Source organism: Artibeus jamaicensis, unplaced genomic scaffold (assembly GCF_021234435.1).
Source record: "Artibeus jamaicensis isolate MK-2021 breed Jamaican fruit bat unplaced genomic scaffold, CSHL_Jam_final contig_525, whole genome shotgun sequence".
NCBI lineage: Eukaryota > Metazoa > Chordata > Mammalia > Chiroptera > Phyllostomidae > Artibeus > Artibeus jamaicensis.
This window is the reverse complement of record NW_026521874.1, coordinates 17,755,765-17,776,833: the sequence shown is the minus strand read 5'-3', so window position 1 is coordinate 17,776,833 and position 21,069 is coordinate 17,755,765. Positions and strand designations below refer to the sequence as shown.

The 21,069-nt window shown below is 44.7% G+C and overlaps 1 protein-coding gene across 2 annotated transcripts in view; it reads right to left on the bottom strand.

Annotated features, from left to right (window-relative positions):
- The window catches only part of SLC5A1 (solute carrier family 5 member 1), an 80,652-nt gene that overhangs the window by 48,730 nt on the left and 10,853 nt on the right, over positions 1-21,069 (bottom strand). Inside the window, exon 1 of one of the 2 annotated variants that reach the window (XM_037166837.2) lies at positions 5,662-5,981. The exons of the other annotated variant lie outside the window; for it this stretch is intronic. Coding sequence (XP_037022732.2) covers positions 5,662-5,796 — 135 coding nt within the window. The 5' untranslated portion in view covers positions 5,797-5,981. Of the gene's footprint in view, positions 1-5,661; positions 5,982-21,069 lie in introns of those variants that run through there. 2 annotated transcript variants of the gene reach the window in all.

Here is a 21,069-nt window from a genome sequence, read left to right as displayed (position 1 = left end):
TTTCTCAATGGAATAAAAATATCATTGAGCAAAAGGAACACTCTTCAGACCTTTGAAGCTTGAGAAACTGGGGATGTTGGGCCTGGAGAAGGGAAGACTCAGGTATGCCCTGTAGCCTCTGACAGGTAAAGTGGGACAGATTCACTCAGTGTGGCCAACATAAGGCACAGCCAGACACAGTGGGAGAAACTCTAAGACATCAGATCTGAGCTCAGAACAAAAAAAATTTCCTCACTGTCAGAGATGTCCAGAGGTGGAAATGGGGCCACTGGGAAGAGTTTTTGCAGCAAGTATTCTAGTGAAGTGCTGGCAACTTGTCAAGATGATTTTGTCAAGTGGCTTAAAGAAGAGACTCAAGCATAGGTTGAAGATAAACTGTAGGCCGTCACTTTGTGAAAATATGTGAGGAAACATGGAATTCAGCACCCCCAGGACACTGCCACAGCGATGCAAGTGGTGTTAAGGACCCTGGGGAGGATAAAATAGTGTCCCAGAAATAAAATAGTGTCTTAGGAAAGAGGAACCATGAGATAAGGCAAAGAGCATTGCCTGTAGAATCTCAAGACCTGAGTTCTAGTCCCAGCTCTGATGCTGATTCGTCTGAGTGACTTCTGGTCACCCTCTCTGACCCTCATCTAAAAATGGAAATGTTGGGCTCCCCAGTGGCCTGCTACTCAGGCATCCAAGGATGCTATTAGTGCAAATGATCACTTAAGGCCTTCTGGCCAAGATGGAGGCATAGATAGACACACTTCGCCTCCTCAAACAACCATAAGAAGGATCACAACTAACCTCAAAACAAAAAGTCACTAGAAGTGCCAGAAAATTGAACTATATGGAAGTCCAACAACCAAGGATTTAAAGAAGAAATATTCATTTAGACGGGTAGGAGGGGTAGAGACAGGGAGCAGGGGCAGAGGAGACATGGTGTGGTGGCAGCAAGGTGGCCAGCAGAATAGGCAGTCCCACATTCACATGTGACAGATAAAAACTGGGGGGGACACCTAGGGAGCAAGTAATCCCAGCCCCAGGCCAGACTGCGCAGCTCAGGGTTCCAGCATAGGAAAATAAAGCCTCATAACTTCTGGCTGTTAAAAACCAGGGAGGGTTGGGGAAGCAGAATAAACTGCCGGTCTCTCAGGAGAGTCTATTTAAAGGACTTGCATGGTCCTAGAATGTCCACAAACCCACCCGCTCTGAGATTCAGCACCAGGGCAGTAGCTAGAAGGGCACCAGTCACACACAGGAAGTGGAGGAAGTGACTGGAAACAGGGCAAGAGCCAAGCAAGCAGCATTTTTCCCTCTCTGAGCCCTCCCCCACATATAGTGCCATAAAGCAGTGAAGGAAGAGGGTTGCCCCACCCCGGGGAATACTTAAGGTGCCACCCCTTACATGTAACAGGTGGGCCAAGACAGGGAGTCAAAGCAGCTCTACCTAACACACAGAAACAAACACAGGGAAGTTGCCAAATTGAGGAGACAAAGAAATACGGCCCAAATGAAAGAACAGGTCAAAACTCCAGAAAAAGTCCTGACTGGTGTGGCTTAGTGAATTAAGTACCTGACTTCGAACCAAAGGGTGACCAGTTGGGTTCCTAGTCAGGGCACACGCCTTGGCTGCAGGCCCAGTCCCCAGTAGGGGGTGCATGAGAAACAACCACACATTGATGTTTCTCTCCCTCTCTTTCTCCCTCCCTTCTCTCGGTCTAAAAATAAATAAATAAATCTTAAAAAGGAAAAACTCCAGAAAAAGAACTAAGTGAAACAGAGATAGCCAACCTGTCAGATGCAGAGTTCAAAACACTGGTGATCAGGATGCTCCGAGAACTCAGTGAGTACGGCAAACACATAAGGGAAGAGATAAAGGCTACATTAAGTGAAATAAAGAAAAATTCACAGAGAACCAATAGTGAAGGGAAGACGCTGGAGTTCCAATCAACGAGTTGGAACATAAGGAAGAAATAAACAGTCAACCAGTACAGAATGAAGAAACAAGAATTCAAAAAAATGAGGAGAGAATGCAAAGACTCTGGGGCATCTCCAGACATGCTAACATACAAATCATAGGGGTGCCAGAAGGAGAAGAGGAAGAGCAATAAATTAAACACTTATTTGAAAAAATGATGAAAGAAAATTTTCCTAATCTGGCAAAGGAAACAGACATGCAAGTCCAGGAAGCACAGACAGTCCCAAACAAGTTGAACCCAAAGAGGGCTACACCAAAATACATCATGATTAAAATGCCAAAGGTAAAAGACAAAGAGAGAATCTTAAGAGCAGCTAGAGAAGACAATTACCTACAAAGGAATTCTCATAAGACAGTCAGTGAATCTCTCAAAAGAAACTTTGCAGACAAGAAGGGACTGGCAAGAAATATTCAAGGTTATGAAAAGTAAGGACCTACAACCTAGATTAATCTATCCAGCAAAGCTATCATTTAGAATAGAAGGGCTGATAAAGTGCTTCCCAGACAAGATAAAGCTAAAGAAGTTTATCGTCACCAAGCCCTTATTATAGAAAATGTTAAAGGGATTTATTTAAGAAAAAGAAGAGGATCAAAACTGTGAACAGTAAAATGACAACAAACTCACAACTATCAACCCCTGAATTAAAAAACAAACAAACTAAGCAAACAATTACAGCAGGAACAGAATCCTAGAAATGGAGATCATATGGAGAGTTATCAGTGGGGGTGGGGAGAATGGTGGGGATTAAGAAGCATAGGTGGTAGGTACAAAATAGATGGGGGGGGTGTTAAGAATAGTATAGGAAATGGAAAGCCAAATAACTTATATGCATGACCATGGACATGAACTAAGTTGGGGAGCATTGCTTGAAGGAAGAGGGCTACCTGGCAGAGACGGTCAAAGGGGGAAAAATCGGGAAAACCATAATAGCATAATTAATAAAATATATTTTTAAAAAATAATAAATGAATAAATAAAATAGCTAGGCCCTCAAAAAATGATCACATAAAGCAGGGGCCAGTAAATGTTTTCTGTGAATAAAAAGAGCCAGATAGTAAATATGTTTTGTGGGATACTTATGAGATCCACCATGTATTCTTCTTGTTTTGTTTTGTTTTTTACAACCTTTTAAAAGTGTCAAAACCATTCTTAACCGTGGGCTACACAAAACAGGCTGTGAGCCAAATTTGGCCAATGGGTCATAGTTCACAACCCTTGGCATTAAGGGCTTAAGGATGGTTTAATGATATGTTCCAAAAAGAATAAAGTAGGAGAATCAGCCTAAAACCATACAAAATCTCCCAAGAAACAAGCTGAGAGATAATGAAAGAAAAAATGGAAACACACAATTAACCTCGAGCAACAGGGGGTTACCAACCCCGATGAACTTGAAAACCCACATGTAACTTTTGACTCCTCAAACGCTTACCCACGGTCATCCCTCGATATCCATGAAAGATTTGGTAAGAGACACCCTGAAGCTCAAGTCCCTTATACAAAATGGCACAGGACAATACACACAGTCAGCCCTCTAGGTCTGTGAGTTCCTAACCAAGGACTGAAAATAATTTGCTATCCCTGGTCAGTTGAATCCACAGATATGAAACCCCAGGGTACAGAGGGTCAACCTAGTAGTTATTGGGAAAAGTCTGCATATATATGGACCCACAGAGTTCAAGCCCATGTTGTTCAAGGGTCAACTGTACACCAAAGAATAAGCTCAAGCCCCAATATGATTGGATGAGGTAGTGTTGAAAGAGGATAAAACAGAACAAAATACTGTTAGAAGAGATGGGGGTGGGGACAGAAGGACATTAGCTGTGTCTTTTCGAAGCACAGGAAGCACAGTGGGGCTGGCTCGCTCTGTCTCTGCAGCCTGGAGACCATGCAGGAGTCAGGGTGCCTGACCCTGAACCAAGCCATTCCTGACACCCCCAGAGAAAGAAAGAGGAATGTAAACTAGAAGAAATTCAACACATTAAATGATCAGGGTCCAGAGGGGAAAGATTAAACGTGGACAGATACTAGCAGACTCATTAAAGAGCACTTAACAGAACCAGGGATCCTGGTTCGCCAATGTTTGAAAAGAATAAACACCATAATCATCAGGACTGGTAAGGCTAAATACAATGAGATTGCTTAAGGGAACAGAGATGATCAGTGATTGTCTGGCAAATAGGCAATACAACAGAGCGAACAAACAAACAAACGATGGGTTCACCTCTAGCCTCCAGCTCTTGCAAGCTGTGGAGGGGCAGAAGGAGGAAGGCAGGCCAGGCAGGAAAGTGCCTGGTGCCCTGGAAAAGACACCTGAGTTCCAGGAATCACAGCCACATGGGGCTTCAATTTCCTCTTCAGTAAAATGGGGACTAATATTCCTGCCCTCTCTGTCTCACGGCTTTTTGTCAGGATGTCCTAGTCAGCTGACCACTTTTGTCCATTTTACTTAAAAGGACAAAAAATAATTCAGGGCCTGGATCACACCCTCGAGGGCAAATAATCATAGTATTTTTAAAGGTTTCTAGCATTCACAATGAGCTTTCAGACTCAGCTCTGCTGGTCCTCACGACAACCTGGGGAGTCCTAAGGATAAGTAACATTGTGCCCATTTTACACTTGCGTAAACTGAGGCTGAGGCAGGCTATCCTGGGTCAGGTGTCTGAAACCATGTTGAAGCCATTACTAAACTTGAGAGCCAAGCTTCTAAATTGGACAATTCTGGGAAGCCGCAGGTTTAGAGGAAGAGCCAGCCACACCAAGCCCTTGTGACGGTTGGGGAGGCTTTTAGTGACATCTGATTTCTAAAACTACTTAAAAACAAAACAACTTTGTTTTATCCCTAAAAAATCTCCATGACCATGGAAGGGTTAATGTCCACTCTCCTTTCCTCCTGGTCTGCCACTCTCCACAAAAGCCTTCCAGAGCAGCTGGAACTTTTGCGAATTTAAAACACCTCTTCTGGTGGTTGGGTGTGCCAGTCTGTCACCAGTGAAATTTCCATGTCTCAGTCTTCTAAGAACAAGTTTCTCTGGTTTGGTGTGTCCCCAGAGTCCCAAAGGGGAGCCACCGGCATTTCCCTCTTCCCGGTGCGCAGCCACCTCCAGACTTCCTCCCCCTCCTCCTCTGCTCCGCTTTCCCAACTCCCACTCGCTCCACCCCAGGGATCCCATGGCACATGGCCTTTGGGCCAGCCTTTCCCAGGAGGGGGACACAGAAAGCCCCCAGTTGGTAGGCTGCCCTACAGCACCTGCGACTGGCAGAGGCCTGTGTCCTTCCCCAAGCCCACACCGTTTCTTTTCCACCCGAACCTGGATGACCAAGAGGCACCAGGACAGTACCGACCTCCTCCCAAGCCTGGGAACCCTCCCTTCAGGCTGACCCGCTCTTGCCCCTCACACCCTGTCCCCATCTCTCTCCCTCCTTCTCTGCTCACGGGTCCGAGTGCCCATCTTCCGTGCTGGCCAGCGCCCAGCTCACTTCTGCTCATCCTTACTTGCCTCCTCACTTCACACCGCGCCCCCTGATTTCCTCTCTTAAGCGCTTCCAAGCCGTTTCTACTTCGCTCCGCACACCTTTAAGACCATCCTCCCGCCCCTCCTCGAAGTTCACCTAGGCCTTTGCTCCTCCATACGCCCTTCTCATCCCTCCCGGTGGCCCTCGCTCCATCGGCAAGTGTCCCAGGGCCCTTACATACCCACAGCCCGACAGCCATCACCACCACGAAATACAGGACGATGACAGAGATGTCGGGCGCATTCCTGATGCGCTCATAGGGCGCAATGGGCGCCGCGGTCACAGTGGTTGCGGGGCTCCAGGTGCTATTTTCCATGGCGGCGTTGAGGTGTGCCTACCACCGAGGCCACTCGCTCCTTACAAGGCCTTCGGGTTAATGATCAGCCTCGGAGGAGGGCACGGGCGAAGTCGCGGTAGCCAGGCGGCGGTGCGGGACCCTTGGGCTGCTCGCACTGTCGGGGGGCACCTCTGCAGCAGCTCTGGACGCAAAGCACAGGACGAGCAGTGCGTTCCACTGCCTGCGGGCTGCCACGGCCGGCAGATAAGTCCATTTGCCAGCGGGGAGGGGCCGGCCAGGGGGCGGTGCCCGCCTGTCAAAAAGGCCCGCTGTGCTCTCCTGCAGCGGGCATCCGACGGATCTCGGATCTCCGGAACTGCCGCCCGCCACTCCCGAGCAGAGAGCGAGAGCGGCTCCATTGAAGAACCAGGCTACCTGGGGCCAAGCGCGCAGCGGCTTCAAGACACCTGTCACCTGCCCTTGGAGCAGTCCCAGGCCCTCTGTGCACTTTGCTTCCCCACATATAAAATGCGCGCAGGACTGACTGTTTCCAGGAAGCAGCCAAGTTCTTGGTCTCCATGGGGAATATTCTGGGGAGGACAGAGAGTTGTTAGATGTTGCTGGTAAAAGTTCAGCACAATTACAATCTCTCGGCCAATGGATGACCACCGGACGACTGCCTGCTCACCCACAGTTCTATCTCCCCCTCCGCAGCCTGCAGCCTTCAGGGACACTGTTACCCCACTCTGCGGAGGGAGAAACTGAGACGAGGAAAGGGAATCCTACAAAGAGCTATTTTCTTGCTCCGTGCTTCACCCAATAATGCAATTTGGTGCCCTTCTCAGGCAGGCAGGAGGAAAGATACCAGAGAATCCTTGCCAAGGAGCTCATCAAACCCTGACCCTTCCTGGGGGCTCAGCCCATTTGGAAACACATAGTCAGGGTTCAGGCCAGAGATGGCTGAGAGGGGAGGCATGACTCACCCAAGATCACACCGTGAGCCCATGATAAATGTGGTTCTGCAGTCCAGGCCAGGGCAAGCCCAGTTCAAAGGGTGGCTGGGAGATGCTCTCAGGCACTGATGCTGGAGGCCACAGAGCAGCCACTTTGAGAGGGAGGAAGGGGGAGGGAGCTTTAGTAGGGTTATAAGGTACAGGTGAGGAAGAGGAAAGACAACGCAAACCCTGCCAGGATGCTGTTCTGCCTCAGGCTGCCCCTGCACACCACCAGACAACCACCCACGGCCCAAACGCCAGCAGCCGGCTCCTTTGCACCTTCCAGCCTCTGGGGTCCACTCCTCTCCTCCCTCATCAGTGCTCGTTCTTCCTGCTGAGGCTGCAGTCTACCGTTTTCCCCATCCACCCCCAAGACTGTAAACTGCACAAGGATTCAATGTCCAGGGCCCAGCCGAATGCCCGACCACAGGGAGCAGGAGTTCTCCTTCCAGGGAACCTGGCAGCAGGGGTTCTTCTCCACGGATGCCTCCAAGCTCCTCCACCACGGATGCCTCCTCAGAGTGGAGCAGCTAACTCCCTGTCATTGTGTCCACTTGTCCAGCATTCAGCTGAGTGTTTTAACCTGGCTCTGGACCAAGCATAGCCCCTGCTTTCAAGGGACGTCAGGTCTGATCTGGAAGTGAAACCCTCCACAGGAAAAACCCAGCCCTCTACCTCCAGCTGCAGGCAGCCAGCCCTGCCAAGTTCAAAAGCAAAGTCTATGGAAATGAGCAAATCCAGAAAGGGAGCAGGAGTGAGGCCTGGAAGTGCTAAGAGATCTCAAAGGAGGGACGTCCTTTGATCTTTCTAGGACAGCAGAGCATGGATGCCCAGAGAAGGAAGGGGGTGGTGGCCAGGGGAACCCGAAAGTGCAGTCATTCGTTCATTCATTGAAGGAAATGAATGAGTCACAAAAGCAGCTTCTGTGTGCCTGGACATGGGAGCCAAGCCTGGGGCCACAACAGTGAACAAGACCCCAGGGTTCTTCCCCTCACAGGGCTCCCAGCCCAGTGGAGGAGACAGACTGTCATCAAAGATGAGACAAATACCTGTCACATAGCCTTTTGCTTTGTGCCCCAAATGTTTAGCAAGGATTTTAACCCGGGAATGAGTGAGGTTGGAGGGAGACCTGGGAACGCTCCGGTTTGAGCAGGGCCCTGAAAGAGAAGGAGTGAGCCAGGTAATGTGGAAGTGAGGGACGCACCAGGAAAGGTCAAGTTGGGGGAGGGGAGGGCTGTCCACAATGTATAGGGAGGGACCAGTGGGGTGAAACATAAAAAATAAAAGCATCTCATCAGCGAGTAACTTCCCACTTGGTCATCCCCAGGTTGTGTGAGGCCTTTTTGCAATTTCTCTTCCTCAGTGGTCTGTTCTAACAGGACTTTTGAAATTCAAGAAAACAGTGTGGGGGTCCCATAAAAAAGTAAAACTAGAACTACCACAGGATCCAGCAATCCCACTACTGGAGATATATCCGAAGGAAATTAAATCGGTATCTCAAAGCGCTATTGGCTCTCCCATGTTCACTGAAGTATTGTTCACAATAGTCAAGATACAGAAAGAACTTAAGTGTCCATCAACAGATGAATGAATAAAGAAAAAAAAATATATATATATATATATAATGGGAAATTATTCATTCATAAAAGAGGATGAAATCCTGCCATTTTTGACACCACCTGTTAGGGCCTTACGCTAAACGGAATCAGCCAGACACAGAACAAGAAATGCTGTATGAAGTACAATCTGAAAAAGCCACTCGTAAACCACAGACTAGAATGGTGGTTACCAGGGGCTCAGGGGGAAGGAAGTGATTATTGGTCAAGAGTACAAACTGCCAGGTAAGTTCTGGGGATCTAATGCACAGCATGGTGATTATAGTGAACAATACCAATGTGTACACGACTATTGCTAAGAGAGTAGCTCTTAAATATTTTCAGCAAAAAAAAAATATGCAAAATGGTAATTATGGGAGGTGATGGATGCCTGTTAACTTGATTGGGATAACTATTTCACACTGCGTGCATATATTAAATCATCGCATTGTACATCTTTTAAAAACAATGTGTACAACCTAACTTCTTTCTTTTTGAATTTTTTAAAATTTATCTTCTAGAAGGGAAGGGAAGGAGAGAGGGAGAGAAGTATCAATGTATGGTTGCTTCTTGTGCGTCCCCTACTGGGAAATGGACTGCAACCCAGGCATGTGCCCTGACTGGGAATCGAACCGTGATCTTTTGGCTCACAGGCCCGTGCTCAATCCACTGAGCTACACCAGCCAGGGCAACCTAATTTCTTTAAGAATTACTTCTCCTGAACAGATGCCTCCAGGGGAACGTGGTACGACGCACCACCTGCCCCCAGCAACTGGCCAGAGCTGCCAGGTCACTGTTCATGAGTAAGGACCCTATTGACCCCTCTCCTGCCCTCACTGGTGCCAAGCAAAACCAGGGTCACTAAAGGGGCCCTTACCACATGAACCCCAGAGAAGGAAGAAAGTTGGCCAATAGCCAGGCCATGAGAGAAGACGAGGCTGATAGGAAAAAAGACAGGCATGAAAGGAAGAAGCAGACCGCAGATGAGCCCACACAGGTCACAATCTATGGTCAGACCAGAGGCCTAAGTTTGAAAAGCCAGGTATCCACAGCGGTTAAACCGGACTGCTGGGAGAAAAATAACTATTCAAATGTCTCTAAGGTCCCTAAGCTAATATCTACCAGTGGCAGGGGGTGCCCAGGATTTGGAGGGTAATGACTTACTGCTCAGTGGGAATTTTCCTGTAGAACCTTCTCTGCCTCCCTCCACACTACTCATCGGCCCAGGTCCTACAGGAGTCCCGCCTGTGCCTGCCAGCCCGGGAGCTCCCCACCCCCACCAGCAGGCTCCTAATGTACAGTGCCCACCTCTCACTGGCCAAAGGGGGTCCTTTACAAACTGCACTCTTCTTAGTTAGCTAGGTAACCTTGAAACAAGGTGTCTGACTTTGGGGGCCTCAGTGTACCCACTTACAAATTGAAGATAGTAATAGTTAAGGGATATGAGAGAACATAGGGAAATCATTTCAGTGCGTGGCTGAGCACACATTCGGTGCCCAACGAAATGTTAACTTTGATCTTCATCATCATCATCTTACCTAGACCACAAGATATGGGGCCCCAAGCTGGGGCCCTGCCCTCACAGAGTAGAAAACAGATACAAAAAAGAAAACACAGACTGTATGCTAGACAAGTGGTACAACTTTAACCTTCACAATGACCCCCCCATTGTCATCCCCATTTTATGGAGGAGAGCCTTCAGACTCACAAGAGTTATAAGAGTTAAGTACCAGTTAACTGGCAAGAAGGCCATGCTGGTACTTAACCTCCTGTAGGTCTAATACCAAAGCCTATATTTTAACCCCTGGTACAGAGGTTAAAGAATGGGACAAAGAAAAGGTAAGTGAGGCTTAGCCCTGATTCCAAGCCTACACTCCAGCCAGTCCCTTTCTATTCTGCCCTGCACCTCACCCCTGGCTCAACGCTGGGCTGCCCGGAGGTGCGAGGCATTTCAGTGAGTCATTCATTCTAACAGGTGCAGGCAAAAGTCAGCAGCATTATAGGCACCATCTCCTGCCTAAGGCAACATCTCCTCTGGTTTTCTGAAAACCCAGAGTCCAGGATGGGAGCAGATGGAGTAGGAAGAGTTAACTGTCACTCAGATCCTAAAGAAGGCAGCCCTCTGAGAGCCACAGCTAGTGTGACCCTCACCCCGAGTGTTCGAACTCCCTCTCTGAGACGAGACAAAGCAGCAGCTCCTTTGCCCACCTCCACCTATTCCCCACCCCCTGTCCCTCTGGCTAACTCTTGTCTGGGTCTATCTGATACACATACATGTTTTTTGCTTACTCCCTTCACACTGTTTCATGCGTCCCCCCAAACCCCTCCCCTCCGACAGCTGTCAGTCTGTTCCACGTATCCAAGCCTCTTTCTATTTTATTTTTTCAGTTTATTTTGTTCATTAGATTCCACATATAAGTGAGATCCTATTAATATATATATGAAATACTAAAATATGTTAATATATTTAATATATATCATATTAAAATATATGTGAAAATCAAATAGAAAAAAAGAAGCAGCCTCTGGCAGAGAGTAGCCAGAGGCCTGAAGGCATTGGCTGAGGAACTCACCAGCACTCTCACCTGCGAACCTCACCCCCCACGGAGCCAATTACCTCCCACCCATCATCTGCTACTGAGGCTGGGATTCCAGGACCACAAAAAACAGGCTCAGAAATCCTTAGGTCACCAAAAGACCCACGAAGTTAAAAATGGGCATGGAAAGCCATCTGTGTATCTAACAATGGGCATGAAAAGCCATCTGTGTATCCAACAAACACCTGTGGAACATTTGTTGAGGCATCAGGGGGACAAAGTGATCGAGACACATGTAGTCCCTGCCTTTCAGAAGCTTCAATTCCATGCCCATGCTTATCTGGTGTGGGATTTCCTTTTGAGGTGGTGAAGATATTTTGGGACGGGATAGACATAGCAGTTTTATACGTTAGATACCACTGTGTTCTTTGCTTAAAAATGGTCAATTTTATGTGAATTTCATCACAATTTTTTAAAAAATACACAAAGCAACAAGCCAGAGATAATAAATTATAATTCCCCACCAGGTACATTCTCCCTAACCTACTGGCAGGTCCTAAAGTTTTCATGAGTTTCACTCATTTATTCAACAAGTCGCTTGAGGAGAATGAAAAGGCAAGTTTATTTCACCATCAAAAGAGTAATCGCTCCCATCTTATGACTGGTCCTGACAATTCTACATTGAGAATTAATTTCTTTCTTTCTTTCTTTCTTTCTTTCTTTCTTTCTTTCTTTCTTTCTTTCTTTCTTTCTTTCTTTCTTTCTTTCTTTCTTTCTTTCTTTCTTTCTTTCTTTCTTTCTTTTCTTCCTTCCTTTCTTTCTTTCCTTTCGAGTATGCACTCTACACCAGTCACTGAGGGTATGAACATGAATGAGACACAGTCTCTGCAATGAATATGTGAGGGCAGCTATCACTCCAACACCCTGACTTCATTTCCTCTGGACATGTCCCCAGGAGTAAAGTGGCTGGATTGTATAGCAGCTCTAATTTTCATTATGGAGCACCCTCCACGCCGTTCCCACAGTGGCTGTACCAATTTATATTTCCACGAGCAGCACATGAGGTTCCCTTTTCTCCACATCCTGGCCAGCACTTGTTCTGTCTTTTTAATAATAGCCATTCCAACAGGCATAAGGTGATATTTCACTATGCTTTCGATTCCCATTTGCCTGAGGTTTAGTAATCTTGAGAACCTTTTCATGTGCCCATTAGTTTCTCATATATTGTATGAGTTCTTTATATTTTTTAGATATTGAGAAATGGTCATGACGTGCCCTGGCTGGTCTGGCTCAGTGAGTTGGGTGTCATCCCACAAAACAAAAGGTCGCCTGTTTGATGAATGAATGATGGATGGATGGATGGATGGATGGATGGATGGATGAATGGATGGATAGATGGATGATAGACAGACGGGTAGAAAAATGAGAGTTCTGAACTGAGAGTAATATCTGTTTCCTGTCCTGTCTGTAACACTTTCCATCTGCATGACACACCTGACATCACAGATACTGTGAAGTCACAGGTGACGCCATTGTTACAGTGACAGTACTATGGAGTTAAAGGAAATTTCAAAATACTTCTAAGGATGAGTATCTATGCTATTTCATGACCACAGCTGGCATGCATCAGTGAAAGGATTATGTATGACACTTGAAGGTGTGGCCGACTAAGAAGAATGGGGCTTCCTGGAGTGGCAACCCTGGGAAGGAAGGGAGTGATTCATGTTGGGAAACCACAGACAGCATCAAATATGAAATAAGCAATCCCTTTGTAAAAACAGCAGAAACAGAGTCACTAAAATTTAAGGACCTTGTTCCATAGAGGCTGCTGGCAGTAAATGGTTGTAAATGTCAAAGAAGCATGTATAGGCCTGGCCAGGTGGCTCAGTTGGTTGGAGCATTATGGCATACACCAAAAAAGATTGTGGGCAACCAGTTTTTTGATCCATTAATTTACTGACAGGCACCTAGGTTGCTTCCAACTCTTGGCTATTATAAATTGTGCTGCTATGAACATTGGGGTGCATAGGTTCCTTTGGATTAGTGTTTTAGGGTTCTTAGGATATAATCCTAGCAGTGGAATTGCTGTGACCCAACAATTTTAACATTTATGGTCCAGATAGGCTTACATAAGGGCAAAAAAATGACCTTTGTTCAAAGTTGTTTATTGCCACACTATTTGTAATGGGAGAAGGTTAAGAGCAACATAAATGCCCATCCATAAAGGACTAGTTAAGTATATTACATATATGGTTCATCCTTGAGTAATATTGTCTTATGCAGCCATAAAAAAATGAAAACTCTAGCATATTGATATCAATTGATCTCAAAGGTATTTCATTAAGTTAAAAAAAAGAAGCAAAGCATGCAAAACAACATACAAGAGGAGTATGCTCAAATTAGAGTAAAATATCAGGAGGTAAGGGAAGAAGAGTATAGGTACATATTTACTTTAGATGTGCATTGAAAAATATCTGGGTACACAAGAAAACTGGCAAAAGTGATTATCCTCAGGGAGAAAATTTGGAAGAGTGAAAAGCTTCCTCTATATATGCATATATACTTTATGAGCCATAAGAATGTATTACCTCCTAGATCAACAGATAGTGGGAGGGAGGATGGGAGAGGTCATTGGTGGGAGAGCTAGGGCTGAGATCCAGGTCTTCAGGCTCCTATTTGGCTTTATTATCCATCCTGGGCTTAAAGTACAATGAAGGAAATGGACTTCATTGCACAGGTAATGTTTGCAAGTGTAAAGATAAATGAACCACAAAACTGGCTTCTAAGAAACAGCTTTCCTGTTCTACACGTGATTTCTAACAGTCCTTGTTCCTGCTGAGACACCAAAAATGCTACAGCAGCAATAAGGCAGAGACTCAGCTCAAGAATGATCTTCTGTCTGAGCAAGAGGAAAAAGTCCTAATTCACAGTCAAGTGGCCCTGGTCCCTTGGATTTTCTAAGTGTCTTAGGAAAAATCCCTCAACAAGTGTTTTCCAAGTTTGGGCAATCCTACCAGGAAGCAAGATAAGAGGAGGGCCATTCCTACTACCTTGGATGATGAGGATGCAAAAATCAACAGTCTGGGTCTTAGCCCAGTGTTTTAGCTTGACTTTGATGCAAGCATTATACAACATGTACAAAAGCAAAACCATATGTACCCAAGAACATGTAAACATCCCCACAAATATATGCCCACATAGACATGCACATGCCAACCCCAAAACCTAGAATTAAAGTCTAAGATAAAGTTATTCATTCCAAACTGGCTGCACTTAGGGAAAAAACAACCGTGATGCTCCAAAATGCAAAATCCTAAAATCTCTCTTTTGTCTTTGGAGTGATTCTGTGATTTGAGGAAGATCTGCTGGTTGACCTTCCAACTTCTACTTGGCCCCGACAATTAGGTAATACCAAGACCTGATCCTTGTGATTGCTGATGGGTGAGAGACAGTTCCAGGTTCTGTTTGAAAAGAGTGGCGCAGCCACAGTGAGATTTTTGGTGCAGGCTTTGACCGTGGATCTCACCACAGGTCATTTGTAATAAAGAGCCAGTGCAGTGCCCATTTTCTCTGCCCTCCAGCCAGCAGTCATGCCAGGTCCCAGTTTCATCTCTTGTTTTGACAGACCCTGAGTCACTCCCCACTTGTCTCCCACTTCCACTCCTTGAGAAAGCACCTGAAGCTGGGAGAGCTTCCTGCAGTGTCTCCAAAGTCACTGTTCATGTGAAAGTGCTGAGACCTCTTTGGGGCAAAGCCCTCTTTAAACAATGACTGTCATCAACATTGTTACTATATCCACATATGGGAGGGCTCCTCATGATTTCTTGAGCCCTGGGAGCTGTTGGTGAGTGGCCTCGAGAGAGAGTTTTTAACACCGGAATCAGGCATGTGTCAGGTTGTTTATTTCCACAACCTCTAAGAATAATAGACTCTCAGGCTGAAAAGAGTTAAGATATTCAACTCACCCCTGCATTTTATAGGGGACATTGAGACCCAAAGAGGAAAGGTGACATGTTCAAGGTCATGGTTTGGTCTCTGAGCTCCTAATCCAATGTTCTGCCTTCTCTAAAATTATTGCTCAAAATAAGCTCATATAATTTTTATAAAGTTAAACCTATACCTATCCTATGACCCCACAATTCCACTTTTAAGTATTTACTAGAGGGAAACAAACATGTATGCTATGGTCTGAATGTGTCCCCCTAAAATCCATATGTTGAATCCTAACCCCCAAAGCTGATGGTATTAGCAGGTAGGGCTTTGGGGAAATAATCATGTCATGAGGATGAAGCCTTCATGATGGCACTAGTGCCTCATAAAAGAGGCTTCAGCACACTCCACCCCCTCCCAGGAGCCTATCCATGGCTTTCCCTTCGCCCTGCTTCTTCCCTCTCAGGTGGGCGTCTCCTAAATTCTAACAGACTCCAAGAGACTTGCAACCAAGTGAGCAATGGACGACAGCAGCTCATCCCAAACCCCCTGAACCTGCCTCCAAGGTCCCCCTTTTTATGACTCTCCAGGAAGCTGACAGCAGCCCCGTCTTTGATCACCTCTTTCCTGTAACGTTTCCAAGGAGCCAAAGCTGCCCCACCTCAGCTCTCTCCTGCTGCTGCTTCTGTCCTAAGCCCTTCCTTGTTTCACTGTCCCCAGCTTTAGTAAACATCCTCTCAAAAACAAAAGATAATTTTTAAAGGCTTCAGAAAGATCCCTAGTCCCTTCCACCAGGTAAGAACACCATGTGGCTCAGCAGACTGAGTGCCAACCTGTGAAACCAGTTTGCTTGGTTTGATTCCCTGTCAGGACACATGCCTGAGTTGTAGGCCAGGTCCCTAGTTGGAGGCATGAGAGAGGGAACCAATCGATGTATTTCTTGCACATTAGTGTTTCTCTTCCTCTTTTACTTTCTCCCTTCCTCTCTCTCTAAAAGAAAATGAATAAAATCTTTAGTTTAAAAAAGAGAGAGAGAGAGAGAGAACACAGTGAGAAGGTGTTAGTTGTGAACCAAGAAGAGAGGCATCACCAAAATTTAGTCATGCTAACTTCTTGATCGTGGATGTATCAGCATCTGAAACTGAGAAATAAAGTTCTGTTTTTTATACACTACCAAGTCTGTGGTACTTTTTTATAGCAACTAAATCAGACTAGGACAACATACAGAGGTAGGCAAAAGTAGGTTTACACTTATGGAGTACACAAAACAGTTTATTACTGTATTATCATTTATAACATTACATAAATGTTTACAGCAGCTTTCTTTTAGCCAAAAACTACAACCCAATGATGACTTCAGTAGATGCAGAAAAAGCATTTTTCAAAATTTAATATCCATTCACAATAAAAAAAAATTCTAAGCAAACTAAGAATAGAAAAGAACTTCCTTAACCTAACAAAAGACATCTGCCAAAAACCTACAGCTAACAACTTATTTAATGGTGGAAGACTAAAAGCTTTCCCCTACCATCAGAAAAAAAGGCAAGAGAGTTCACTTTCACTACTCCTATTCAACATTATTCTGGCAAGCACAATGAGCATTGTGGGGAAAGAAGAAAAAGGAGGTGGTGGAAGAGAACAAAGTAGGGAAGGGAAGAAAGAAGGGAGCGAAGCTATACACACTGGTTGAAAAGGGAGAAAAAAAAATTGCCTCTACTCTTAGACAACATGATGTTCGACATATAAAATTTCATGGAATCTACAAAAATCTCCTAAACTAATAAAATTCATTTAGCAAAATCACAGGATACAAGGTCAATATACAAAAATCAATTGTATTTCTATATACTTGCAATGAACCAACTGAATTTTTTATAGTGTTGTTTATAACAGCATCAAACAAATGAAATGCTAAGGCACAAAGCTAACAAGATGTGTGCAGGATCTGCATGCCAAAAACTACAGTACACTCAGGGAAGAAATCAAGGCCTAAATCAATGGAGAAATATGTCATGTTCATGGATCGGAAGACTCGTTATTGTTAAAAAGTCAATTTTCCCCCAAATTAATCTGTAGATCCAACACAATCCCAATCAAAATCTCAGCAAGGTGTTTTGTAGATATTGATAAGATCACTCAAAAACTTAGAAAGGCAAAGGAACACATATAACCCAAATTTTGAACCAGGATAACAAAGTTGGAGAAGTCAAAGTCGAGCTACATACTATATTATTTTATGTCTGTGAAATACACAAAACTATCGTAATGGAGAGCAAACCGGTGGTTGCCAGGCATTAGGAGTTGTGGGGAGGATTCACTACAAAGGGACAGACAGGGGTTTTGCAGGATGGTGAAAGTCTCCTTGATTGTGGTGGTAGTTATATGACTGCCTTTGGCAAAACTCATAGAACACCAAAAGAGTGAATTTTATGTAAATTAAAAACTGCAATGAAAGATCTATGATTCACAACAAAATGTGAATGAACTACCATTTCTTTACACCTTAATAAGAGAACTTCCCAAGTGGTTCTAACATGCAATCAAGGTTAAGAACCAGAGCCCAGGGTAGCTATGTTTCCACACGTACGTAGATCCCCTAGGGTTACCTTTTCTTCCCGGGCTCCTCAAGAGAGGTCAAGTCTTTCCTCTCACTCCAATAATGCTCAGTAACAAAATCTCATGAAGCTGGGCAAGGCGATCCATGAATGCCTCAGAATAAAATGGAGGTTGACTGTTCTAGCAATAATTCATTTGGAGACAAGGATACTCAAAACATACAAGGGTACTGTCTTTAGGTATCTGCAGGGCAAGCAGGTAGAATGAACAGGTATTCTGTGTGTTTGTTTGTTGTCTGTTTGTTTCCAGTGGGAAGACAGAAAACCATGGGTGCAAAGGGCATGGAGCCCAATAGGAGAGATTTATAATAACCAGTTAATCTGCAAATAGATGGGATGCCTCATGAAGGACTGAGCTTCTCAGGCTCAGGGACTCAACAGCAACAGCAGGTTAACCACCTACCTAAGATGCAGGGCATTCCAGCACTGGGTGAAAGATTAGGTTCAATGCCCTCTTAGAACTAGTTCAATTCCGAAATTTGTTAAGTCTCAAACATACACACAAGGAAGCTGAATTTTCTCTACACTTTTAAACTGAGTAAAATTTGAGAGATACTACAAGGTCACACCTGCTCCATATCCCTCCTCTATCTCACTTCCATTTCACTTCTACAAACACTAAATAATGCTCACTAAGTAGAAGGTAGTGTGTGGGAAAAGTGTGTTTGGAGGGATAAAAAAAAGAAGATAAAGCTCAGCTCCCCAATTGGCTACCTTATCTGGATCTCAGATTAAATGTCACTTTCAAGAAGCCTCCCACGCCCTCTAAAATCTGCCTTCAGTGTCCTGGCCATGCCCCTTTACACCTCATAGCCCCGAGAACTGGTCATAGCACTCACCACATTCCATTGCCTGTTCTCTTCATTCAGCGATGAAGTTTGTGAAGACAGGCAATAAACATGCACAAAAGCAAACACCCAGAATATATAAAGAGTTCTTATAATTCAATAAAAAACAATGACCTAACAGGATGGAAAAGGTGGTAGGAAATGAGGAAACCCAATGGGCCAATAATCATATAAAAAGATGCTCTGCTTCAATGGCAATAAAGGAAATATACAATTAAATATTTTATTATCAACCTATCAGGTTGATCAATGTGAAAAAAGGCTAAAAACAGCAGGTATTAAAAAGGAGGTAAAGGAGTGGGGTTTTTTTTTTTTACATTACTGGTAGGAGCATGCATTAGTACAAATACTTTGAATAAAATTTGGTCATACCTGGGAAAGGTAAAGATTAGATGTGCATATATAGTTTTAAGTGCTTGGCTTGTAGGTGCCCACCCTAAACGAACTCTTACACATATTATGCACAAAGTGATGGATATGAAAACGTTCCTTACAGCTCTGCTTGCAATTTTTTAAAGGAAATACTATAACTGTACATTCGATAGGAACTTATCTTTAGGAGGGAATATTGTATAGCCATAATAGGTGTCAACAGGGTGAAATCTCAAAAACACAATGTTGAGTGAGAAAAACAAGTTGCAAAGAATTTTACAGTATGCTTCTATTTACAACCATTTTAAAAGCACACAAAACAATGTGTGTGTATGTGTGTGTTTAAAGAGAGAGAGATCAAGAAAAAGAGAGAGAATACACACATATGTAGAAATAAAGTATAAAAATAAATATTGAGACGATAAATGGCAACTTCAAGAGAGTTAACTCTGGGGAGGCCAAGATGGAGGTGAAGGTGGAAACACTGTACCTCCTCACACAACCAAGTTTAAGGACAATAAAGATTTACAAACAAAAACATAAATAAAACAGACAGAAAATTGAACTGTACCAAAGTCCAACAACAACGAACCATTCATGCAGACACGTAAGAGGGGTGCAGCCAGCAGAGAGGGGTCATGGCAGGAAAAAGCAGTGGCTGCAAGACCAACCCAGGCGCACATGCGGCGGTTGGCAGATCCCAGGTGTGGGGTGGCAACAAGCAGACCCAGTGAGGGCGTAAGGCAGCTGGAACCATGGTCACACATTCACACTCAGATAAACCAGGTGAAAAAATTAACAGTGAGAAAGACCACACAACCCAGGGCCACAGCACTGGGAAATAAAGCCTACAAGCACCAAGGAAAAACTTTTGAAGGTTGAGGTGCCGGGAGAGGCTCCCAACCTCACAGGAGAGTTTGTTGGAGAGTTCCAAGGGTCCTAGAACATACACAAGCCCACCCACCTGGGAATCAGCACCAGAAGAGCCAAATTTCCTTCCGGGAAGTAACAGAGGGGACCAAAATTCTACAGAGAGCAGAACAAATGCCATTGTCCCCTCTCTGACCCTGCCCCCAGTCACAACCCAGTGACTGGGTAGACCCACCCTGGTGAACACGTTAGCCTATGCCCCTCATATGTAACAGGCTTGAACAGACCAAAACATTATGGCTCAAGCAGAAGAACAGCTTAAAGTCCCACAGCCAAGTTATCAGATGCACAGTTCAAAACACTGGTGATCAGGATGCTCACAAAACTGGTTGATTTTAGTCACAAATTAGATGAAAAAATGAAGGCCACACTAAGGGAAATGAAGCAAAATGCACAGGGAACCAATAGTGATGGAAGGAAACCTGGCACTCAAATCAATGGAATGAACCAGAAGAAAGAAAGAAACAACCATAAAGAAAAGAATGAAGAAACAAGAATTTTAAAAAATGAGGAGAGGCTTAGGAACCTTCAAGACATCTTGAAATGCTCCAACACCCAAATTATAGGGATACCAGAAGAAGAGGAGGAACGGCAACAAGTGGAAAACTTATTTGAACAAATAATAAAGAAGAACTTCCCCAATCTGGCAAAGGAAATAGAATTCCAGGAAGCTCAGGAACCTCAGAGAGTCCCAAAGAAGTTGGACCCAAGGAGGAACACACCAAGGTACATCACCATTACAGTAGTCAAGATTAAAATGAAGGAGAGAATTCTAGAAGCAGCAAGAGATAAGGGGACAGTCACCTACAAAAGACTTTCCATCAGACTGTCAGTGGATTTCTCAAAAGGGACCTTTCAGGCAAGAAGGGGCTGGAAAGGATTCCAAGCCATGAAATCCAAAGACCTACATCCAAGATTGCTCTATCCAGCAAAGTTTGCATTTAGAATGGAAGGGCAGATAAAGCACTTCTCAGATAAGGTTAAGTTCAAGGAGCTCATCGTCACCTAGCCCTTATTATATGCAATGTTAAAGGGACTTATCTAAGAAGAAGAAGATAAAAAGTATGAACAGTGAGAGGACAGTAAACTCACGGTTATTAACAGCCACACCTAAAACCAAAGCAAACCAAGTGCACAGCTAGATCAGGAGTGGAACCATAGAAATGGAGATCACAAGCAGGGTTAGCAACAGGGGAGCTGGGGGAGGAGAGAGGGGTAAAAGGTACAGAGAATAAGTGGCATAGATGGTAGGTAGAAAATAGACAGGGGGGAGGGCAAGAATAGTATGGGAAATGTAGAAGCTAAAGAACCTGTGACACATGGACATGTACTAAAGGGGGGAAATATGGGGAGAGGTGTGCAGGGTGGAGGGGAATGAAGGGGGGGAATGGGACAACTAATGGTATAATCAATAAAATGTATTTTAAAAAAAGATAGTACTTAACTCTGGAGAGGCAGGAAGGAAGGTTGAAGAACAGAGCTCTTGTCCA